This window comes from Callorhinus ursinus, unplaced genomic scaffold, assembly GCF_003265705.2.
Source record: "Callorhinus ursinus isolate GAN/ISIS: 27379988/994484 unplaced genomic scaffold, GSC_fseal_2.0 scaffold22, whole genome shotgun sequence".
Classification (NCBI taxonomy): domain Eukaryota; kingdom Metazoa; phylum Chordata; class Mammalia; order Carnivora; family Otariidae; genus Callorhinus; species Callorhinus ursinus.
The window spans coordinates 13,240,287-13,262,266 of NW_027397084.1; the positions used below are offsets into that span (position 1 = coordinate 13,240,287).

At 34.5% G+C, this 21,980-nt stretch overlaps 1 protein-coding gene across 1 annotated transcript in view; it reads left to right on the forward strand.

The window, feature by feature from the left end:
- The window catches only part of HCRTR2 (hypocretin receptor 2), a 126,374-nt gene that overhangs the window by 91,584 nt on the left and 12,810 nt on the right, over positions 1-21,980 (forward strand). Inside the window, exons 3-4 of the mRNA XM_025890548.1 lie at positions 3,870-4,113; positions 11,023-11,138. Of these exons, the coding sequence (XP_025746333.1) occupies positions 3,870-4,113; positions 11,023-11,138 (360 nt within the window). The remainder of the gene's footprint in view (positions 1-3,869; positions 4,114-11,022; positions 11,139-21,980) is intronic.

A 21,980-nucleotide genomic window follows, 5' to 3' on the forward strand; every position in this document is an offset into this window, starting at 1 on the left:
GGTGGTGGCTGGTGGGTGGTGGCTGGTGGGTGGTGGCTGGTGGGTGGTGGCTGGTGGAATAGGCTCCTTCACTCTCAGTCACACTTTCCCACCTTCCAATCTTTCAGTGCCTGTGTCCAAATCTGTGATATGGCAAAATTTGTTTCTTTTCTTTCTTCTTTTTTTTAGTTTTTAAAAATTTTTAAGTAATCTCTGTACCCAATGTGGGGTTCAAACAACCCCAAAATCAAGAGTCTCATGCTGTACTGACTGAGTCTGCCAGGTGCCCCCAAATTTCCATTTCTACTTGCCATGGATCTCTGAGGAGTTTTTGCCATGGCTATATGCTAGCATAGAACAGAATCATCATCTACTGAAGCAAGTCTCCAGCATTGCCCAGACTACAGGGTGCCGCAGTATGGGTGAAAGGTCAAGCACCTAACAGCAGAAGTTCACATCATCTTATCCCACTTCGTTTATAACATTCATAATCTCCACTGGACTCATTCTCAAATGATTTGCTACCAGGCTGATTTAAGCTAATATCAAACTCTAAATGAAAAAGGCACACAGAAGTGTACTCCTAGAAGTGAAAGCAGCAAGAAACTGTGATTTGTAATCACTTGGGATAAGATGCCATTTTATATACCCCCCAAGAAAATGTTGTTAATTGGATGCTAGTGTGTATTATGCACCAGCAAATACAGTAGTCAAACAGTGAATATTAAATCACCAATTGCCACGGGTCCATTCAATGAATTCTACTGTTAGATTAATCATGTCAGCATATTCTCTCATGTAGCCACATAACAGAGAACCACTGCTCTTTGTCTCACTGTTGGCACTGGATGGCAGTCTTTCAAGTGAACTGTTTTTAATTGATAATTACTATTTAATAGTAAAGGAAAATACTAGAAATGACTTTTTAATTTGAGCCATGTTACTTCTATCCCATTCACCCATGTTGATTAGAATTCATGAACAATAAATCACTAAGCCTTGCTGAGCATTTTACACTTCTGATAGCTAGATTGGATAAATATAGCCCCGGCCCAGCAACTATGAAAGGTCAGCTGTGCAGGTCTAGACTACCACAGTTCTATTCCCAAGTTACCAGTAGTATTGAGGGGCCCTGAGTGCTTGGCATATGTACAGGGGGGAAATGGGAGTTGGAAGGAAAAGGGTTGGTTTGAGAAGGACACGTCAATTAGCTCTAAGATGGACCAAGTAAATTTCAGGAGTCATCAACACATCTAAACCCTCTCTGATAGAGTTCAGCCTTTAAAGTTACATTTAAAATGCAATTAAACCTCCAAGAATTTAGCATAGTTTAGGCTTTTACTTGTAATTTCTGTGATTTCTTTTTCCTCACTAAAAAGCAGTCCATTCTAATTAAAAGCTAGACTGCCAAGCTTGAGAATGGAATAGAAAAGTAGTAGTATAATCACCATAATCATTGCCATAATCATAATAAGTAATAACAACCACTTACATAGCATTAATGGGGCAGGCCAGGCCTAGCCATTTCACATCTCAACTGACTCTCCCTATGATTCCATGTTTGGGTACTATTATCATACAGTTTTACAGATGAGAAAACCGAGATATAGAGAGGTTAAGGAACTTACCCAAGATCATACATTTATCAAGAGAGGTGGGATTCATGCCCAGGAAACCAAGTTGCAGAATTAATTTCAACTATACTGCCTTTTTTTTTTATGTTATGTTAATCACCATACATGACATCATTAGTCTTTGATGTAGTGTTCCATGGTTCATTGTTTGCGTATAACACCCAGTGCTCCACGCAGAACGTGCCCTCTTTAATACCCATCACCAGGCTAACCCATCCCCCCACCCCCTCCCCTCTAGAACCCTCAGTTTGTTTCTCAGAGTCCATAGTCTCTCATGGTTCGTCTCCCCCTCTGATTAGAATCAAAAGAATCAGAGTAACAAGAATTGTATCCTGTCAGTTTCACTCATTTAACAGAAAAAAATAATAACACATAAGCATTTGGCTTAAAACTGTAAAATGGATGTAGTGCCTGGGTAGCTCAGTCAGTTAAGTGCCCAAATCATGATTTCTGCTCAGGTCATGACCTCATGGGTCATGAGATTGAGCCCCATGTCAGGTTCTGGGCTCAGCAGGGAGTCTGCTTGAGATTCTCTCCCTCTGCCTCCTGCCTGTCACATACATATGTGCACTCTCTCTCTCTCAAATAAATAAATAAATCTTTAAAAAAAACCCTATAAAATGGGTAAGCCCTCACTGCACAACTAGCTGGTGGGAAGCGAAAACAGATTGATCATCCTGACACTTAGCCCAGAGACCTTTTTCCTGTACTGCCCAGGCTCTTAGATCCTTTTCAGTCATATGCACCCAAAGTCAATGCATCCACAAAGAAGGTCCTGAGGTAAGAAACAGAAATGGCTACCCTTCCACATAGGGTGGGATCAATACAACCAGGACAGAAAAATGAGAGAGAGGACCGGACCACCTTTATTACCTTAGATTGAGGCTTATAACTATTCCTTAACTCAAAAAAAAATTATTAAGCACATCAAACATTGTGCCAGGTACTGGTGACACAGTTGTGAGAATAAACAAATAAAAACAGTAGCAGTCCCTCCTGCTACAGAGTTTTGTTCCGATAGAGAAGGCAGACAATAAATAAGTTAAACAAAAATAATTGTACTATATCACATAATATTTATTGTAAGTACTAAGAAAAAAGGAAAAGGGACTGAGGTTTCTTTTTAAAGATGGGATTTTGAGAGTGATACCAGAATCAATGATTCATCCAGGATAGGAGTTACATTACATATAATTACATACGCTGGTCATGTGGGTATAGGCATGCTTAACATGTATCTTTACTATTTCCTTAAAGTACCAAGTTAAAGTATCACTTGTGATGGCATTAATTATGGAAATCTGGACTAGGTGAACCTACTTGAGTTTTAGAGGTGAGTTGCTTACACCAGCAATGAGCAAACTCTGGTGAGGAGATCCATACAGAATTCGCTTCTAACATAACTCCTGCCTTTGGGTGCAACATGCTAGAAATGAACCAATGTACAAATAGCCTTTGTTATTTGAAAATATAGACTGAGTTATCCATAATTTTTAAAAAATGCTAATTAAATGCATTGCAATCAAATTTCTATATATTTTTAAGGTGTTTAGCCACTTTTTAAATTTTTTTTAAAATTTTATTATATTAGTCACCATACATTACATCATTAGTTTTTGATGTAGTGTTCCATGATTCATTGTTTGTACATAACACCCAGTGATCCATGCTGTACGTGCTCTCCTTAATACCCATCACCGGGCTAACCCATCCCCCCTTCCCCTCCCTCTAAAACCCTGTTTCTCAGAGTCCATAGTCTCTCATGGTTATTTTATTTTATTTTATTTTTTAAAGATTTTATTTATTTATTTGAGAGAGAGAGAACGAGAGATAGAGAGCATGAGAGGGAAGAGGGTCAGAGGGAGAAGCAGACTCCCTGCTGAGCAGGAAGCCCGATGTGGGACTCGATCCCGGGACTCCAGGATCATGACCTGAGCCAAAGGAAGTCACTTAACCAACTGAGCCACCCAGGCGCCCCTTTCATGGTTATTTTAAAAGCAAGACATGTCATATAACACATTTGGCATAAAGTGATTGCAATGTTTTCATAGCACCTTTATCATGTTTAATAGGAAATGTTTTCCCTAATATATTTTTAATATTATATTATTAAGTAAAAAACCTTACATGAAATATTTTCTTACAACTTTGAATCTGATTATCTGTGTGACCCTTTCTCTTCTACGGTAAGTACATTAAGAATGATCCATTTAACACCAAATGTTTCTCTTGTCCTATGTTCTTCTACCTCTCTAGACCGTGTCAGTGTCAGTGTCTGTTCTCACACTGAGCTGCATTGCCTTGGATCGATGGTATGCGATCTGTCACCCTTTGATGTTTAAGAGCACAGCCAAGAGGGCCAGGAATAGCATTGTCATCATCTGGATTGTCTCCTGCATTATAATGATTCCTCAGGCCATCGTCATGGAGTGCAGCACCATGCTCCCTGGCTTAGCCAATAAAACCACTCTCTTTACAGTGTGTGATGAGCGCTGGGGCGGTGAGTACATTATGGCCCATAAGCTGACATGGATACTACAGCTGGAAACTAAAAATTTGATTTGCATAGCCATTATAAAGCTGGCCTTGTGCATTTTATTGACACCCGTTAATATAGTTTTGCAAAAGCATGAAAACCAGGTTGAAACCCAAAACAATTTCACAGAGTAGTTCCACCCACTTGGTCCTTTGGAACTACTATGCACAGTTAGCTGGTGTTCATATTTTTCAGATAGGGAACGGAAGGAAGTCTTTTCCTATAATTCAGATTTGATTATGTCAGCTTTTCATAAATTCTCCAAAACAAAAAATGCTCATTTATACAATCCAAATACGTATTCTGGAATGATTAACATTTTACAAGATAGTACGAGGTTATATTGCCTCAAGTGTCAAGTTTCTTAATGGGCTTCAAATACAACTGGGAATTTTCATTTTAAACCCATGTCCTGCCTGGAAACCTGACTGGAGTTGAGTATGTGGACCTATGCTCTTCTCTGAGTCAAATTATCTCCATATGCTGTTTATTCATAATATACTAAGCTGATAAGCTATCACTGGCATAATTATTTTCTGATTTAAGAATTATATTAATTATGAATCCTTTTTGTTTTCCAGTCTGATATGTATGGCAGTTAAATTTAAACAAGCAGAAGTTTGGAGGCCTTATGCTCCTTTGGTTCAAAACTCTCAGTGACTGCCTTTGAAGGTTTTTCTGTAATAGTGGAAACACTTCTATCAATGCCTGATGATGGCATAAACCTGGACACAGCAAAGAGTGACAGGAAATCGACTAATGCTGCATTTTAGTATGTCATGTACTAGTTACAAAATTATTACATTAAATTTGAGGAAAGTGGATCTATCCTCATCTGGATAAGTATATAACAATGGCTCATAGTTAGGAAACTTAATCATTAGGAAAGCATTTGTTTACTAGACAGATGTACATTTATGCACATTAGAAAATGTATTAACAAAAGCACTATACCCCATGGGTTGCTTATGGATCTGGTATTTTTGAGTATTTGAATCTTTGGATTTATATGAACTCCTACCTTGATACTTTGATTTGGAACACTGAAAAGCAAAAAGGCAGGAACTGAAAAATTAGACATATGTTTCACTACAACAAGATAAAATTTAAAAGACCCTGGGATTATTTTTCATATATTATCCAAAGTCCTATATTAACTAAAATTTCACAATTTACTGTGTCTCTTATCCCAAAAACTAACTAGCCCTTTTTGAAATTGAGATTTCCCCCTTCCTTTCTTTCTTTCTTTTTTTTTTTTTTTTTTTTTTTGCAATTCACTTGCTGTATTTTTCTCTGGATCATCTTTATCTTTTCCCAATTCTCCCCATTAATGATGTAGACAAAAACAAAAGGAATGGAAAATTCCGAAATGGTAAGAGTATTTCTTAAGAGTCTTACGTCCCATTTATTTAATGTTCAAATAACATCTTGAGTACTTAGGATACGCCAGGAATTATGCCAACCTGGAGAGAAATAGATTCTGCCTAGGGAAACACATTCCTTGTAGTGAGACTGAAAGGCAAATAAACAAATGTTTATAGTGTGATTAGTATTTTAATATACTGGTATACAAAGTGCTGGGAACACAAATGAGAGAACAAACTCAATCCTGGCCATTTGAACAAAAGTTTACAAAGGAGCTGCTAACGTTTCAGCAAAGAATTAAAGATGAGGAGAAATTCTCCAGACAGGGAAGAGGGGAAAGGGTGTCCAAGAAGCAAGAAACCCATACAAGAGCACTATCCCTTGTAGAAGAAAAGAGGGTCCAAACCTCTAGTTTCTGTCATGTAGGGATATGCTGTCTAAAGAACTGTGTTTGGAAAGAAGGTGGTTTGGGGACCAATCATGACATGTCTTATGCAATTCTTATACCATGAATTCTATCTGGAAAACAGCCTAAAAATCTTTTGATCAGAATGTGTTAGTTAATTAATGATGAAATTGACCCATAAATTATTTGCAGATTATGAAGCAAAGAAGTATATTTAAATCTAAGCTTTCAACTCAAAAGTTGGATACTTTAAGTTTATGAAAATGATAGAGTAAAATATCCACCTATTATTTAACATGTATCAATAGTATTTTCTCTAAAATATTTTGGTAATTAGTTGATAAGTTTGTGGACTGCTTTTATAAGCTTTCCTTTCTTTTTTTTTTTAATGTTGCCCTGAATAATAAAGTAGCATTCACCTTCATTAGCAAAAGAGATTGCAGATCTAGGGAATCCTGTCAGTTATTCTGATTAAATAAATAGCTACATCATTTTCTAATTACTCTGAGCAAAAAATATAAATATCTAAAACTCCTTTCAAACTTTAGCATTTTATTAGCTAGCTGTAGCAGAGACATTTTCTTAAAAAAGCCAGCAACTACTATTGAATATTTATTTATTTATTTATTTGTTAAAGATTTTATTTATTCTATTTATTTAGTGAAAGACGGGAAGAGAATGCACAAGCAGGGGCAGGGGCAGAGGGAGAGGAAGAGAGAATCTTAAGCCAGCTCTTTGCTGAGCACAGAGCCGGATCCGGGGCTCAAACAAGAGTTGGTCACTTAACTAACTGAGCCACCCAGGAGCCCCTACTGTTGAATATTTAAAAATCTAAACTCAACTTTCAGAAGTAATTTAGGAAAACTATTTGAAAATGATTTTATAGTAACCCACAATTACTTAACATGATTATAAAGGCTTAAATTAAGCAGTACAAAATAGAGTTTATCATCCACAAAATCAAACAATAAAATTTATGAAATTAACTTTTTAAATATTAAATGAAATTGTTAATCACTTAATGTTTTCAAGAAGAATATGAAAGAATTAAAGTAGGTTCTTATCATTTTGATCATTAGACTGTTTATTATAATGATTTTTACATAGTATAAGCTTTGTTTATGTAGGCTATTTAGAAGTCCATGTTCAGCTTAAAATGTTAAAATTCGGACATGTGTGTGATAGTCACAACCTAAAAAGTCCATAGGAAATCACATTTTACAGTGTTGACTCTCTGAAGTTCAAACATCTAAGTCCAAAAACATTTAGCCCAATTTTTAAAAATTTGTTGTGAAATATCTTCTATTTGAGATTAATTCATGAATTGTGTTTCTTATTTTTATCCTAAGTTAAATCAGTAACATAATTATAGAAGCAGATGGTGATTTCATAATTGTCCTATAACCAATATATTCCAGCATGGATGGAGTCAGTGAACAATGTGGTCACTTTATCCATATCTATCAAAATACTTTTAGGAAAGTCTTGCCAAGGCTATCTCACTCATGGTACAAAATAACTAAGAACTCTTTCTTAGTCTTACTGAAAATATTTCCAGAAATATTTAATATCTTGTGGATAAATCATTTCTGCAACTCATTATATTTATTATTGCCTAGAGCTTTTTCAAAAAAAAAGACCACAAACCCTAACTTCTGGCAGACACACTTGATACTCAAATAAAATGTGTTAATATTTATTTTAATGATCTTTAAAGTATGTTTTTGAATATGTTACATTAATTCACACTTTTAAATTTTAAGATTATTCCAGAATTATATCCATAGTTCCTTGATTACTTGCTTTGTAAATGCATAGTTTCACAGAATAGTTCCTACTGGAAGGAAAGTAACTTCTTTTTTGCACTAAAGATGTAAGTGTCTCACCAGTCATCCAGTATTTAATGAGCATATACTGTTAGCCAAACATTTTTCTAGATACTGGAGATTCATAATCTCTCTTCTTGGAGCTTACTGCTGAATTGTTCTTTGGTGGTCTGAAAGAAATAATAATGGAGCCCTTCTTTACAGTCACACTAATTATAGCATCTGGCCTATTATAAGATTTTGAAATGTGTGTATATATATACATATATATATACACACACACACACATATTTATGGAAATATATATACACACATGTATATATATATATATACATTTATGGAAAACATTTATTAAAAGATAGTAAAATATATTAAAGATTCAGGTAAACTTTAATGGACCTATAAACTTTGAAAAGACAGTCTATATTGAATATTTGGGAAATTATATTTAATTTACGCGGCCATTGAGTCTCTGATATGCGTAGCATGAAAGAGAAAATGTTTGTAGATTTTTAGATAATGAGATTAACATGTTTCAATAATGGACCTAACTCATCTGAGATTAAGTCTTGTCTTAATATATGATACTATTTTTTATCCTCTGACTTCAGAGACTAAATAAAGATCCACATTTTCTCCTTATTTATTGGTTTGATATAGATGCAAGAATTTATTCAGATTGTGTCTATTCATCAGTTGAGTAGAGACACTAGTTTTGAATGATTGTCAATCTTTAAGATGAGGTTTTATAGTATAAATGCTTAAATGGAACAAATTTCCTGTCACTATGTTCTAGGTTATATATAAATGTCTTAAATATATTGAAGACATTGTTCATAAAGTGCAGAGAGACTGCAAAGATAGTTTCAACACATATAACTTAAAATTCCAATGGCATCTCTGGGTTTTCAATTAGCTTAGACTGTAAGCATGAAATGAAGAATGTTAAGACTATCATGTTTCCCCAATTATCTATAATAATTTCTTTATTAAGACATTCAATCCCAGCCTGCAAGTGTAATTTCACTTGATCAACTTTTCTGTGTGGGTGTTCATTATCATAATATGCATTTACCAGCAATTACATATCTTACCAACTATTTATAAATATACTGACTGCAGAATGAACTTTCTCTCCCAGCTGTTTAAAACCCAAACTGTTATCACGGTGATGGTATCCATAGCTGCAATTAAAAAAGAAGAATATTACCTCTCAAATCTACCCTCCTCCACTCATTCAGTTTTGTCTGAGATAGGGACATCAGGGCTTCACAGGTATATCAGCTTCCAAGGTATATTTTTATGTGGGAGGGTCATGTGACACTTTCTTCAAAATAAATAAAAGTTCACAGCCACTCAGGTGCCTGGGAAGTGCTGAGGTCTTCCTCCAGCTCCTCAGAAATGGGCTTATGGAAGCCTGCTTGGGCTGCAACACTTCAGAGGGAAAGGCTGTCATTCCTCTAGTCAGGCTGCTTGGATTCTATCCCTTTTTTCTGTAACTGGCCTGTTATACAGGATAAGCTTGAAAGGAAGTTAGAAACTGATGAGCTAGGTATGGGCCACTTGGCCCACAGAAGAGCTAAAACTGATGCCCAAGTCCATCTCCTAGACCTCCCAGCCAGCACAGGCACCCTGCTGGCCCCTCTGGAGATGACGTGAAAAAAAAAAAAATCTACCTGAGAAAGAGGACAGGGTTTTAGAAGGAAGCCTAAGTAGAATATTAAACTCAACCAACTCTAGAAGATAAGGCTATGGAATCAAGATTGTGGAGGATATTAAACTCGTAGATAGACTTAAAATACATTCAGTAACAATTAAACGAATGGTTGTTTGATAAAGATCAATTATTGTGGTCATCTTCATAGTTATTATTGGTTAATCTTGACTATAATTTGCCCTTACCACAGTTGATCACATAACTGAGTCTTCATGCTCTTATATTCCCTTTCTGAAGCAATGAAAAAAATAAAATGCATGGAGGTGATAGCATTATCCCTCAGTAATTGTATGGAACTAACCTCATTGCCAATATCAAAGTCAAATTCAGTTGCTTAATTTTTAGAAGTAGGAAAGAAAAACTTTGTTTTGTTAGCATTCAGTTAAAATTCTATCTAATTACTGCATTTAATATCCATGAAACCCATGTAGGTTATATTGTTTCCTGTTTTGCATTTAAGTAAAAGTAGCTGGATCACTGTGCTATATTCAAATACTAGTATAGGAAAAATATCCTTGAAAACATTTAAAAAGTCAGTAGGGAAACTTGGCTGGCTCAGTCAGTGGAGCATGTGACTCGATCTCAGGGTTGTGAATTTGAGCCCCACATTGAGTGTAGAGGTTACTTAAAAAGAAAATCTTTTAAAAAATAAATTAATTAAAAGTCAGTAATAAATATACTTTAAAAAGCCAAAAAAATTATATTAAGCCACCATTTTATTTATTAATTTAATAATTGACTCTTGAATGAATACCTAATCTGTGATATGTATCACCTGTGTACATAGGCTTAATGATAAGAAATCACTACAATCCTAGAGGACCTTATGACTAAATAAATGAGATGAATATAAAAAAACATTTGTTTAAAAATTAACTTTAAAATCCCTAAAAATATCATTTTTATTAAAAATACATGCATATATACATATATATATACACACAACCTACTGAAAGAGAAATTTTATATTGTTATAGTAATCAACAAAGAGAACCATTAAATGTTCACTGTGTTTATTTTTCCAAAATTTTTCCACATTTGTATATGGAGGTACAACTGGGAATAGCTTCCCATTTCTCAGGAAACTTATATTCTAATAAGGAAATCAACTCAGTTTATATTCTTTTCCCAAAAGCATTAGCAATTAGATTTGATTGTCTTGTTTCTTATTGCAATTCAAGTATAGCACAATCCAAATTAATTTTTATTAATTAGCCAGAGGTAATCAGACAAAATTTTTTTTTTGATAAATAAAGGCTTAACTTTGGATAGCCTATGTTAGCACTAATTAAGAAATGGCTAACTGTTATTCCTCTCTGAATATATTAAATAAAATTAAGACTTCACATTTAGTGTGTGTATGTACACTGAGTAAGTGTAAGCAATTGATACTATATTACAGTATTTGTGTGTGTGTGTGTGTGTGTGTGTGTGTGTATAACATGCCAGTGAAATCATATAGAAGTTAAATGCGTACTTTAAAGGCAAAACATTGACAGACCTTTAAAAAAATTGGTGAATTATAAAACAAGATTTTATTATTTTGGGTTTCATTCCAGGTGAAATTTACCCCAAGATGTATCACATTTGTTTCTTTCTGGTGACATACATGGCACCACTCTGTCTTATGGTGTTGGCCTATCTGCAAATATTTCGTAAACTCTGGTGTCGCCAGGTATGTAATTTCAAATAATTTCCTTGTGTTTTCTATAGAATGCACTTAAAAATAAAACTTAAGAGGGGTGCCTGGGTGGCTCAGTTGGTTGGGTAGCTGGCTCTTGATTTGGCTCAGGTCATGATCTCAGGGTCCTGGATGTCACCTCTCCGTGCTCAATGGGGAGTCTGCTTGAAGATTCTTTCTCTCTGCTCCTCCAACACGCTCTCTCTCTCTCAAACAAACAAATAAATCTCTAAAAAAAAATAAAATTTAAGAGCAGACTGAACCAACATAATATGCTTACCAAAGGATTGTGTATTTTCTGAAATAATGAGACCCTAGCCATAGAAATATGTCTGGGCATTTTTTTAGGGTGATATTTAGGGAATGTATTTTACGAACTGCCTTAATGACTTTAAATTGTAAAGCTCTGTGATTAATTGACTTGATTTTTGTCTAGGACTAATATTATAAATTTTGTATGAGAAATAACAAAAATTTCTTTACCGTTTCCTGAGACTGTATGTAAAGAATGTTGTCTTTTATATGAGATTTATGTAGTACATTTTTATTATATGTGTTAAGCCTCCAACTTCAAAGATCTTATTTTTTTTTTTTAGCACAGTGGAGAATCAGGCAGATTTTAGACTTTTGGAAATGGTATATCATGCTGATTTGGGGGTATTGTAGTTTGTTAGATAATTTTGCTACTTCGACGAGTATATTCATTCTCTGTTATTCATTCATCAAATACTTACCATATTTCTTTTGCATGTGTATCTAATAAAAAGCTAAAAGCTTCTGTCAAATTCACTGATGAATTCATAGACTAGAGGAGGGAAAGAGTCAGATGCAGAGTGAAAATCATCTTAATAAATATAAGCCAGAGGATCAGAAGGTGTGGTAGAGGAGTATCTAATTCAGAGCAGAAAACACTTAAGCTGAACATTGATGATTCCAAGTAAATCACCAACGAACATGTGTAATGGTTTATAAAAGTTTAGACAAAGAATATAGCTCATCCTCTTGTACTTATAAATTTTATCTTAAAATGCCATGTTTCTTGGAAATATATCTCTTTCTTTCTCTAAAGTTATTGCCAGTACTTAGACCTTATCAGGCTCATGGAAAGCCATGCCCTTAGTCTGTTTGCTCTGATATATTTTATCCAACTAAAGGAATTTACTGGGATACCTTAATTCATTAAAAAGACTTCACAAACCTTTTATCTGGTCTTTGAGGAAGAGTCTTAATTTGGGTCTCCTTCAACCTTTGTTAGTCAAAGCAACTTTCAGGATATCTTTTACTGGTTGAATATGGGCAGTAGTTGCACTTTTCAACCTTGTATATCTTATAATTCTAAATTGTTTCAATTCCTCTATTTTTGCAAAGAAACAATTACTTTTATACCCTTAAAAATGCAGTTAGTACCAATACTTATTAGCATTCTAAGCCCCAGTCTTTTCAACTAAGTTAACAAATGTGTGCCACTGTAGAACATGAGTTGTGTTTTCCCAATCCCAGTGATAGTTTCCTCAACACTGTCCCCCTCGCCATGATATTATATATTTTAGGGTGTTTGTTACTATCACACCTACTTCTTGTAAGTATTTTTATACTAGTCCGTTTTTGCTAGGTTATTCTGCTATTAAAAAAAAAAAAAACGTATGTGGCTTGCAACAACAGTGTGTCTCACTCATGTTCCATGTCAGTAGTGAGGATGGACTGTGGCTCTGCTTTACTTACCGTCTCATTTCAGAACTCAGGCTAAAGGAACAGCACTTCCTGGGACATGCCATTCTGTGACTGAGGGAAAGGGCAAGGAAGTGGAGAGAAATATGTAATGTCTCTTTGATCTTTGCTTTGAACTGGCATATGTTAAGTCTCTTCATACTTCTTTGGCCAAAACAAGTTGTGTGGTTAAGCTTCACCACGGAGAAGGAAAGAATCCTTCTCTCACAGAAAGACACTGCAAACCATAAGGCGATAGGAATCTTCTTACAAGCTGAGGAGTGAATAATCAGAAATGATATAGTACAGAGAAGTCAAAAACACAGACTTAAGGTCCAGATTACATGAGTTTAAATCCTTACTCTGCAACTTAATAGATGCATGAATTTTATCAATTTCTTAAATTTCTCTGCCTCTCTTTTGTTATTTTCAAGTGGGGTTGTGTAGCATCTACCTCACAGAATTATTACACTTATTTGATGAATTAATTGAAGTGCCTAGAGCAGAGAAAGTACTCACTGATTAAAATGCCTTAATAATATATGCTATTATTTGTCATTTCAACTAATTCTGCTTATAGATCTAAAATAACAAGTATGTGTTGAATCCATGTATGTGACTGCTTTCTTAAAGAGATACCTTTCATAGTACTTTTAAAAAAAATTTTATTTATTTTTTGAAAGAGAGAGAGAGTGCAAAAGGGGGAAGGAGCAGAAGGAAAGGGAGAGAGAGAATCTCAAGCAGACTCCGTGCCAAGCGTGGAGCCTGACATGGGGCTCAGTCTCATAACCCTGAGATCATGATCTGAGCTGAAATCAAGAGTTGGACACTTAACTGACTGAGCCACTCAGGTGCCCCATTTTCATAGTACTTTTCAATAACATTATAATGACCTTCTGTATTTGTTTATCTGCTCTACTCTAAAGCTAAAGACAGTACACTCTAGCCTTTATCTTGTATCCCTCCAATTTGTATACGCTTAGAACATATCAGTTGCTCAATAAATACTTTCTAAGAAAAGAATGAGTAGAAGAATAAGAGAAAGTTCTGGGAACATTTCAATAGAAGAGAACATTGAGGAATCCATTTCTCATTACTCAAAGAACTATTCATAGAAAAATTGGAATTTGAAAAATTTCTTAAAAGAGAAAAAGCATTTAATGAGCATATGCTCATGATTGAAGATATTTTAGATTGAGATTGAGATTTTGACCAGGAATGTTCAGTGTTAAGAGCATTCCCTTACTTTCCATATTTTTTACTAGTAAGTGTGTACTACATATAATAGATGTTTTTATTTGTTTATTCATTTATGTACAGATTGACATAACTTTAAAACTCTTTGGGGGTACCTAAATCTGTCTTGTTCATCATTGAATCCCCAACACTTAACATGGTATCTTGCACTGATAGTATTCCAAAAAATGTTGAACAGGTAACTACTAAACTCCAGCCAGTTTATTTCTCCATTATTTAAGCTTACAGTTCTTCATGTCTCAAACTCTAAAGTAAGTTCAAAATTGTATTGCAGGTTTAGAAATAACCCACATTCATTTGATGAATTGTTCTGGTTAGAACAAACCATATGATCTGAAAGATTTGCAATAAAATGCTTGGGCTGTGAAACTAAAAACATTTACAAAACAGATTGGAATGGAAAATGACAAGTTCAGCTGAGCTCACTTTAGCAGCCGCAATAAAGTAAATTAACCCCAAATGGGTGATTATGTAGAATTCTGCTTGAGCAACTCTCAATTTCCAACTGTTAATGTCTATAAACAGAGTTCCAAAGCCTTATGTATGCCATAGGCTACATCCAGTGAGCCATCAAATAGAGGGCCTATCCTATTTGCTTAAAATTACAGATGCAGGGAATCTGTTACATACTTTGGAATTTGTCAGTGTAAGATTATTAGTGAGCAAAGTGTGTGACCTTGTCTGACTTTCTCAAGAACTTTCAGCTTTGTTACAAGAATTAACCAGTGCTTTGTTATAATCAATGACTTAAATTCTTTTTGACAATGTGACTCAGGGAATTCAGTCAATCTGGAAATTCTACAGACTCTTCTCTAAAAGTCCTCTTTTTAAGACCCACTTAATCTTGGTTTATGTGACTCTGTCAACGTTCTTTCCAGCTCTAGACCTCAGATAGTTCAACATTTAAATTTTAATCATCATGTGAACTCATGTTAACTCATTCCAGAATATTCCAAAATATTTGGTAAGCACCCACTATTGTCTTATATTGTTGGAGGAACTGGGGATGAACCATAATTGATATTTGAGTCTGAACTAAATTTCAACTTACCAGGGAGTATAACTTTGAAAAACTTTTCCTGTCCCAATTTTTCTCACAGTCTTTTCTACTATTCTATATTCTTCAACATTTTTCCAAGAAAACTTAATTAATATTAGTCAGTCTAGTGTGAGGGAATAGTCAGTAAACTGTAATTGCAGAGGCAGAAGCAAAAGGTGATAAATCAAGTTCACACAGAGAAATAAAAAGCACTAGTGAAAGTAACTACATAGGTAAACATGAAAGAGAGTATAAATGTATTTTTCTTTGTAATACTTTTTTTCTCCTACTTAAGAGATAACAGCATAAAGCAATAATTATAAAACTGTAAAGATTCAGCTTGTAATGTAAAGATGTAATACAAAGAAAGGAGACAGGAATGAAGCTAGTTTGGAGCAAAACCTTTATACACTATTAAAATTAAATTACCATTAATCCAAATATTACTTGGGTTGTTGATTGTAATTCTCAGGGCAACCACCAAGAAAATAACTCAGAAAACTATAGTGAAAGGAAAAAAAAAAGAGCATTAAAATGGTATCCTAGAAAATACTTATTTAACACAAAATAAAGTAGCAATGGAGGAAAAGAGGAACAAAATAGACAATATATATATATATATATATATACAAACAAAGCAAAATGACAGATGTAAATTATTCCTTTTCAATAATTAAATTAGTAATTAAATAATTAAATTCAGTAACTAAATGTAAATGAATAAAACACTCCAGAGATTGGGAGAATAGATCAAACGAACAAACATAAAATGATACAACTCTATGCTATCTTCAAAAGACACATCTTATATTCAAAGACAGAAATAGGTTAAATGTAAAATAGTGGGGAAAAATGTTTACTATGCAAACACTAACAAAAGAAAGCTGAAGTAGCTGTAGTAATATTAAAGGAAATTTTACCAAAACCGTGACTGTCAGGGCAGCTGGCTGGCTCATTCAGTGGAGCACACAACTCTTGATCTTGTGGTTGTGAGTTTGAATCCCATGTTGAGTGTAGAAATTACTTAAAATTTTGGTGGGGCACCTGGGTGGCTCACGTGGTTAAGCAATTAACTCTGGGTTTTGGCTCGGGTCATGATCTCAGGCTTATGGGATTGAGCCCCATATCAGGCTCCAAGCTCAGTGGGGAGTCTGCTTCTCTCCCTCTCGCCCCTCCTCTGCATTCTTGTGCATGTTCTCTCTAAAATAAATAAATAAATCTTTAAAAAAATCAGTAGATAAAAGTCAATGAAACTGAAAATTGGTTCTTTGAAAAGATAAGAGATAATTACAAGAGAAAAGAGAAAAGATTCAGCTCACTAAAATCAGAAGTAAAAGAGGGACATTATCACAGATGTTACAGAAATAGAAAGAGTAAGAGAATACTATTAAAGAGGGCATGTACTGAATGGGGCACTGGGTGTTATACACAAACAATGAATCATGGAACACTACATCAAAAACTAATGATGTAATGTATGGTGATTAACATAATAAAATAAAATAGAATACTATGAACAATTGTATGCCAACAAATTAGATAGCATGATAAAATGGACAAATTCATAGACACAAACTACTGAAACTGTCTAAAGGAGAATTAGAAAATCTGAATAGACCTATTACAAGTAAAGAGGTTAAATTAATAATAAAGAAATTTCCCACAGAAAAACCCAGGTGGCTTCACTGTTGAATTCCACCAAATGTTTAAAGGATAATTAACACCAAACCTTCACAAACTCTTTGAAAAAACAGGAGAGGAGGAAACACTCCCTACCTCATTCCATAAGGCCAGAATTACACTACAATTAAAACTAGACAAAGGGTATGTGCTATGGTGAGCACTGTGAATTGTGCAAGACTGTTGAATCACAGATCTGTACCTCTGAAACAAATAATGCAATATATGTTAAGGAAAAAAAAAGATAGCAGGAGGGGAAAAATGAAGGGGGGGAAATCGGAGGGGAAGATGAACCATGGGAGAGGATGGACTCTGAAAAACAAACTGAGGATTCTAGAGGGGAGGGGGGGGGGGGATGGGTTAGCCTGGTGATGGGTATTAAAGAGGGCACGTTCTGCGTGGAGCACTGGGTGTTATGCACAACCAATGAATCATGGAACACTACATCAAAAACTAATGATGTAATGCATGGTGATTAACATAACAATAAAAATTTAAAGAAAAAAAAACTAGACAAAGATACCACAAGAAAACTATAAACTAATATACTTACGAATATAGAGTAGTATACTCAACAAAATACTAGCAAACCAAACCCAATATGTAAAAAAAGGTTATACATGATGACCAAGTGTGCTTTAGCTCAGCAAGGCAATGTGGGTTTAACATATGAAAATGAAGCAGAGTAATACATTAGCAGATAAAAGACAAAATCCACATGACATGATCACCTCAATAAATGCAGCAAAAGCTTTTGACAAAATACAACACCCTTTCAAGATAAAAGCACTTAACCAAAGAGAAATAAAAGAGATTTCTTCAATTTGATAATAAGGTCTACAAAACCCCACAGCTAACATCATATTTAATAGTGAAAGACTGAATATTCCCCTCCCAGGGTCAGGAACAAGATATGGATGTTTGATCTTATCAGTTCTATTTAATATTGAATAGTACTAGATTCTATCCAAGTCAGTTACTCAAGAAATAATATTAAGAATAATAACAAAATGCATCAAGAATGAAAAGTAAGAAGTAAACTAACTCTATTTGCAGATTACATGATACTGTATATAGAAAATCCTAAAGAATCCACATGCAAAAAAATTAAGAGCAAGTTCAGCCAGTTTTGAAAATAATAGATCAACAAAAATTAATTTCATTTTATAAACTAGCAAAGAACAATCCAAAAAATGGAATTAACAAAACAATTCCATTTAAAATAGCTCTAAAAAGAGTAAAACATTTAGCAATAAGTCTAATAGAAGAAATACCTAACATATACAATTACATAGTATCATTTAAAAATTAAAGAAGAACTACATAAATGAAATGACATTTCATGTTCATGGATTGGAAGACTTAATATTGTTAAGATAGAAAAAATCCTCAAGTTGATCTATGGATTCATCACAATCCTTATCAAACACCCAGCTGTCTTTGTTTGTTTTTGAACAAATTGGCAAATAGTAATAAATCAATATAAATATGCAAGGGATCAGGAATGGCCAAAATGATCTTCAAAAAGATGAACAAAGTTGGAAAACTCACTTCTCAATGTCAAAACTTATTATAAAACTAGAGTAATCAAGATGGTATAGTATTTGCAAACAGACAGTCCTATAGATCGATGAAATAGAATTCAAAGTCTGGAAATAAACTCTTATATTTATAGTTAATTGATTTTTGACAAGACTCTCATCACAATTCAACAGGGAAAATCATAGTCTTATCATCAAATGGGGCTGGGACAGCTCTACATACTCAAAAGAATGGAATTGGACGTCACCTTACACCATATATAATACTTAACTCAGAATAGATTTTAGACTTAAATATAAGAACTAATACAGATCTTCTTCAACTTACAGTAACATTACCTCCCAATAAACTCATCATAAATTGAAAATAACGTAAGTCGAAAATGCATTTAATACACTAACCTGTATAGAACATCATAGCTTAGCCTAAACCACTTTAATGTGCTCAGAACACTTAAATTAGCCTACATTTGGGCAAAATCATCTAACATAAAACCTACCTTATAATAAAGTATTGAGCATCTTATGTAATTTATTAAGTACTGTACTGAAAGTAAAAAACAGAATGGTTGTAAATTTATCAATTGTTTACTTTCATGAATTCATGGCTGATGGGGAGCTGAAGCTCACTGCCACTGCACAGAATCATGAGAGAGTATCATACCACAGTAACTAGCCTAGGAAGAGATCAAAATTCAAAATTCAAAGTACAATTTCTGGATGTATATTACTTTTGTACCATCATAAATTCAAAAAATCATAGGTCAACCATTGTAAGTCTGAGGCCCTCCGTGCTATGAAACTCTTAGAAGAAAACACATTCATTTTATGTCTGTGGTCAGACATCATTATGACCTTGGTTTAGGCTAATGGTTTTAATGACACCAAAACCACAAGCAAAAAATTTTTTTAAAAATAGATAAATTGCATGCTATTGAAATAAAAACATTTGGGGCGCCTGGGTGGCTCAGTCAGTTAACTGGCTGCCTTCAGCTCAGGTCATGATCTCAGGCTCCTGGGATCCAGCCCTGCATCAGGCTCCCTGCTCAGCGGGGAGTCTGCTCCTCCCTCTCCCTCTGTGCTCTCTCTCCCTCTCTCTCTTTCAAATAAATAAATAAAATATTTAAAAAAGAAGAAATAAAAACATTTGTACTTCAAAGTATACCACGAGGAAAGTGAAAAGGCAGTTCACAGAATGAGAGAAAACATTTGCAAATTAGATATATGATAAAAGACTTATATTCCAAATATATAAAGAACTCTTCTGATTCAACAATAAAAAGAAATAACCCATTAAAAGCAGCAAAGATTTGAATAAACATTTCTCCAAAGAAGATACACAAATGGCCAATATGCACATGAAAAGATGTAATTATTAGGAAAAGAGAAATCAAAACTATAGTGAGATACCTTTTCACACTCAACAGGATGGCTGAAATAATTTTTTTTAAAAAGATAATTATTGGTGAGAATGTGGAGAAATTAGTACTCTCATTGGAAATGGAAAATGGAAAATGGAAAAATGTAAAGGTAGAAAATGATGCAGCTACTTTGGAAAATGGTTTGGCCCTTCCTCAAAATCTTAAAGGATTACCATGTGACCTACCAGTTTAATCCTTAAGTATATAACCAAGAGAATTGAAAATATGTCCACATAAAAACTTATACATTATTGTTCATAGCAGCATTATACATGGTAGCCAAAAAGTGGAAATAAACCAAATGTCTGTTAATGGATGAATGGATGTGGTTTTTGTGTACAATGGAATATTTTTTTAGCTATAAAAAGTAATGAAATATTTATACATACTACAAATGGATGAATCTCAAAATTATTGTTAAGCAAAAATAGCCAGACACAAAAGACCACATATTTTATGATTCTGTTCACATGAAATGTAGAGAATAGGCAAATTTATAGAGCCAGAAAGATTTGTAGTTGCAGAGGGTAGTAGGATAGGGCGATGGGAAGTGACTGATAATAGGTTTGGAGTTTCATTTCCAGGTGATGAAAATATTCTGGAATTAGTGATAGTATGATAATTGCACAACTTTGTTCATACACTAAAACCTACTTAACTGTATCCCTTAAAAGGTGAATTTATAGCATATAAATTCATCTCAATAAATCTGTTTTTTTAAAAAGAACAAAAAATAATGTTTTTTTTTTAAAGATTTTATTTATTTATTTGACAGACAGAGACACAGCGAGAGAGGGAACACAAGCAGGGGGAGAGGGAGAGGGAGAAGCAGGCTTCCCGCCGAGCAGGGAGCCCGATGCGGGGCTCGATCCCAGGACCCTGGGACCATGACCTGAGCCGAAGGCAGGTGCTTAACGACTGAGCCACCCAGGCGCCCCAAAAAATAATGGGTTTTTAAAATAAGAAAAAAATTAAAGATGGAGGCAATTCTTTTAGGAAATTGTTCTGCTCAAACTCGGGGGAAGGACAAAAGGTTAGACAAAATTCAACATGTTGATGCAATGAGAATACATAATGGGAACTATCCAAAGGTTGCGACTAAAGATTTTAAGGTCCATAGAAATACAGATGCATGAAAGGACCTAGTCAGTAAAAACCATTTGTTGGATTCCAGGAAGGAAAGGAGAAGCCAGTTTCTACAAAGAAGAGCTAATGGTGTGACGGAGTAATGTTGAGAGACAATACATCTGGGGATGGACAAAGGACAGGAGCCTTGAGTTTGGGAGTTGGGTGAGAGAATCATGGACAGCAAGTTGTAGTCCATATGGGTTGTCTGTAGAACCTGAAACTAGAGCTTTCTATTTTGAAAATGAAGTCAAGAGATGGGACAGATAGAATAGTTAATGATCCTCATCATTCAGATTTAGCATGCTCATCTAAATTCTAAAAGGTCTTGCTAGGGTTAAAAAAAAAAATTCAAGAAGTCATAGAGTTAAATGGAAAAAAAGTCACTGGGTCTTGGAGCTCAGTCATTCTCAAATGATAGTATAAGGAATAAGAAAAAGTCCCATTGTTCCTGCCAGACAGAAAGAGAAAGGTAGAGATTATTGTTTCATATGAGATAGCACCTACCAAGTATCAGTTATACTCTATTATGATAAAATAGGTAATGAGCTAAAGAATGGAAGAAAGATAAAGAAGACCTGTCCTCCTGGAGCAGGCATTTTTAAGTACTAAGAGAAAACATCACCCTAACTCTCAGACTCTTCCAGTTACTAACTTAACTCTATGCTCTTCCACCTCTTCCTAGCTAAAATTCATGGTATTTCCATTTGTTGGCTCCTTTCCTCACCACCTCCCACCCTCACTGATTTCTCAGCCCACTTTATTCTTATTCAAATCCTATCATTACACTGAAACAGCTCCCACTTGAAGTCATCAATGATTTCCAAAAAATGTTTCCCTAAGGATTTTTTCCTTGATCATTTGCCAGCATTGAATAATGTTGTTCATGGTTTCACTGTTTACATAATACTATAGCCCTCCTAATTGTCTTTCTGCTTCTCTTCACTTTGAATATTTATAATCCCTTCCCTGGCTGTTAAGTGACTTTTTACTAGGTTCCTTCATAACTGCACAGAATTTTTTTTGGTGATATATTTTCCAAGTGTTTTTTTAATGAGGTGATTTC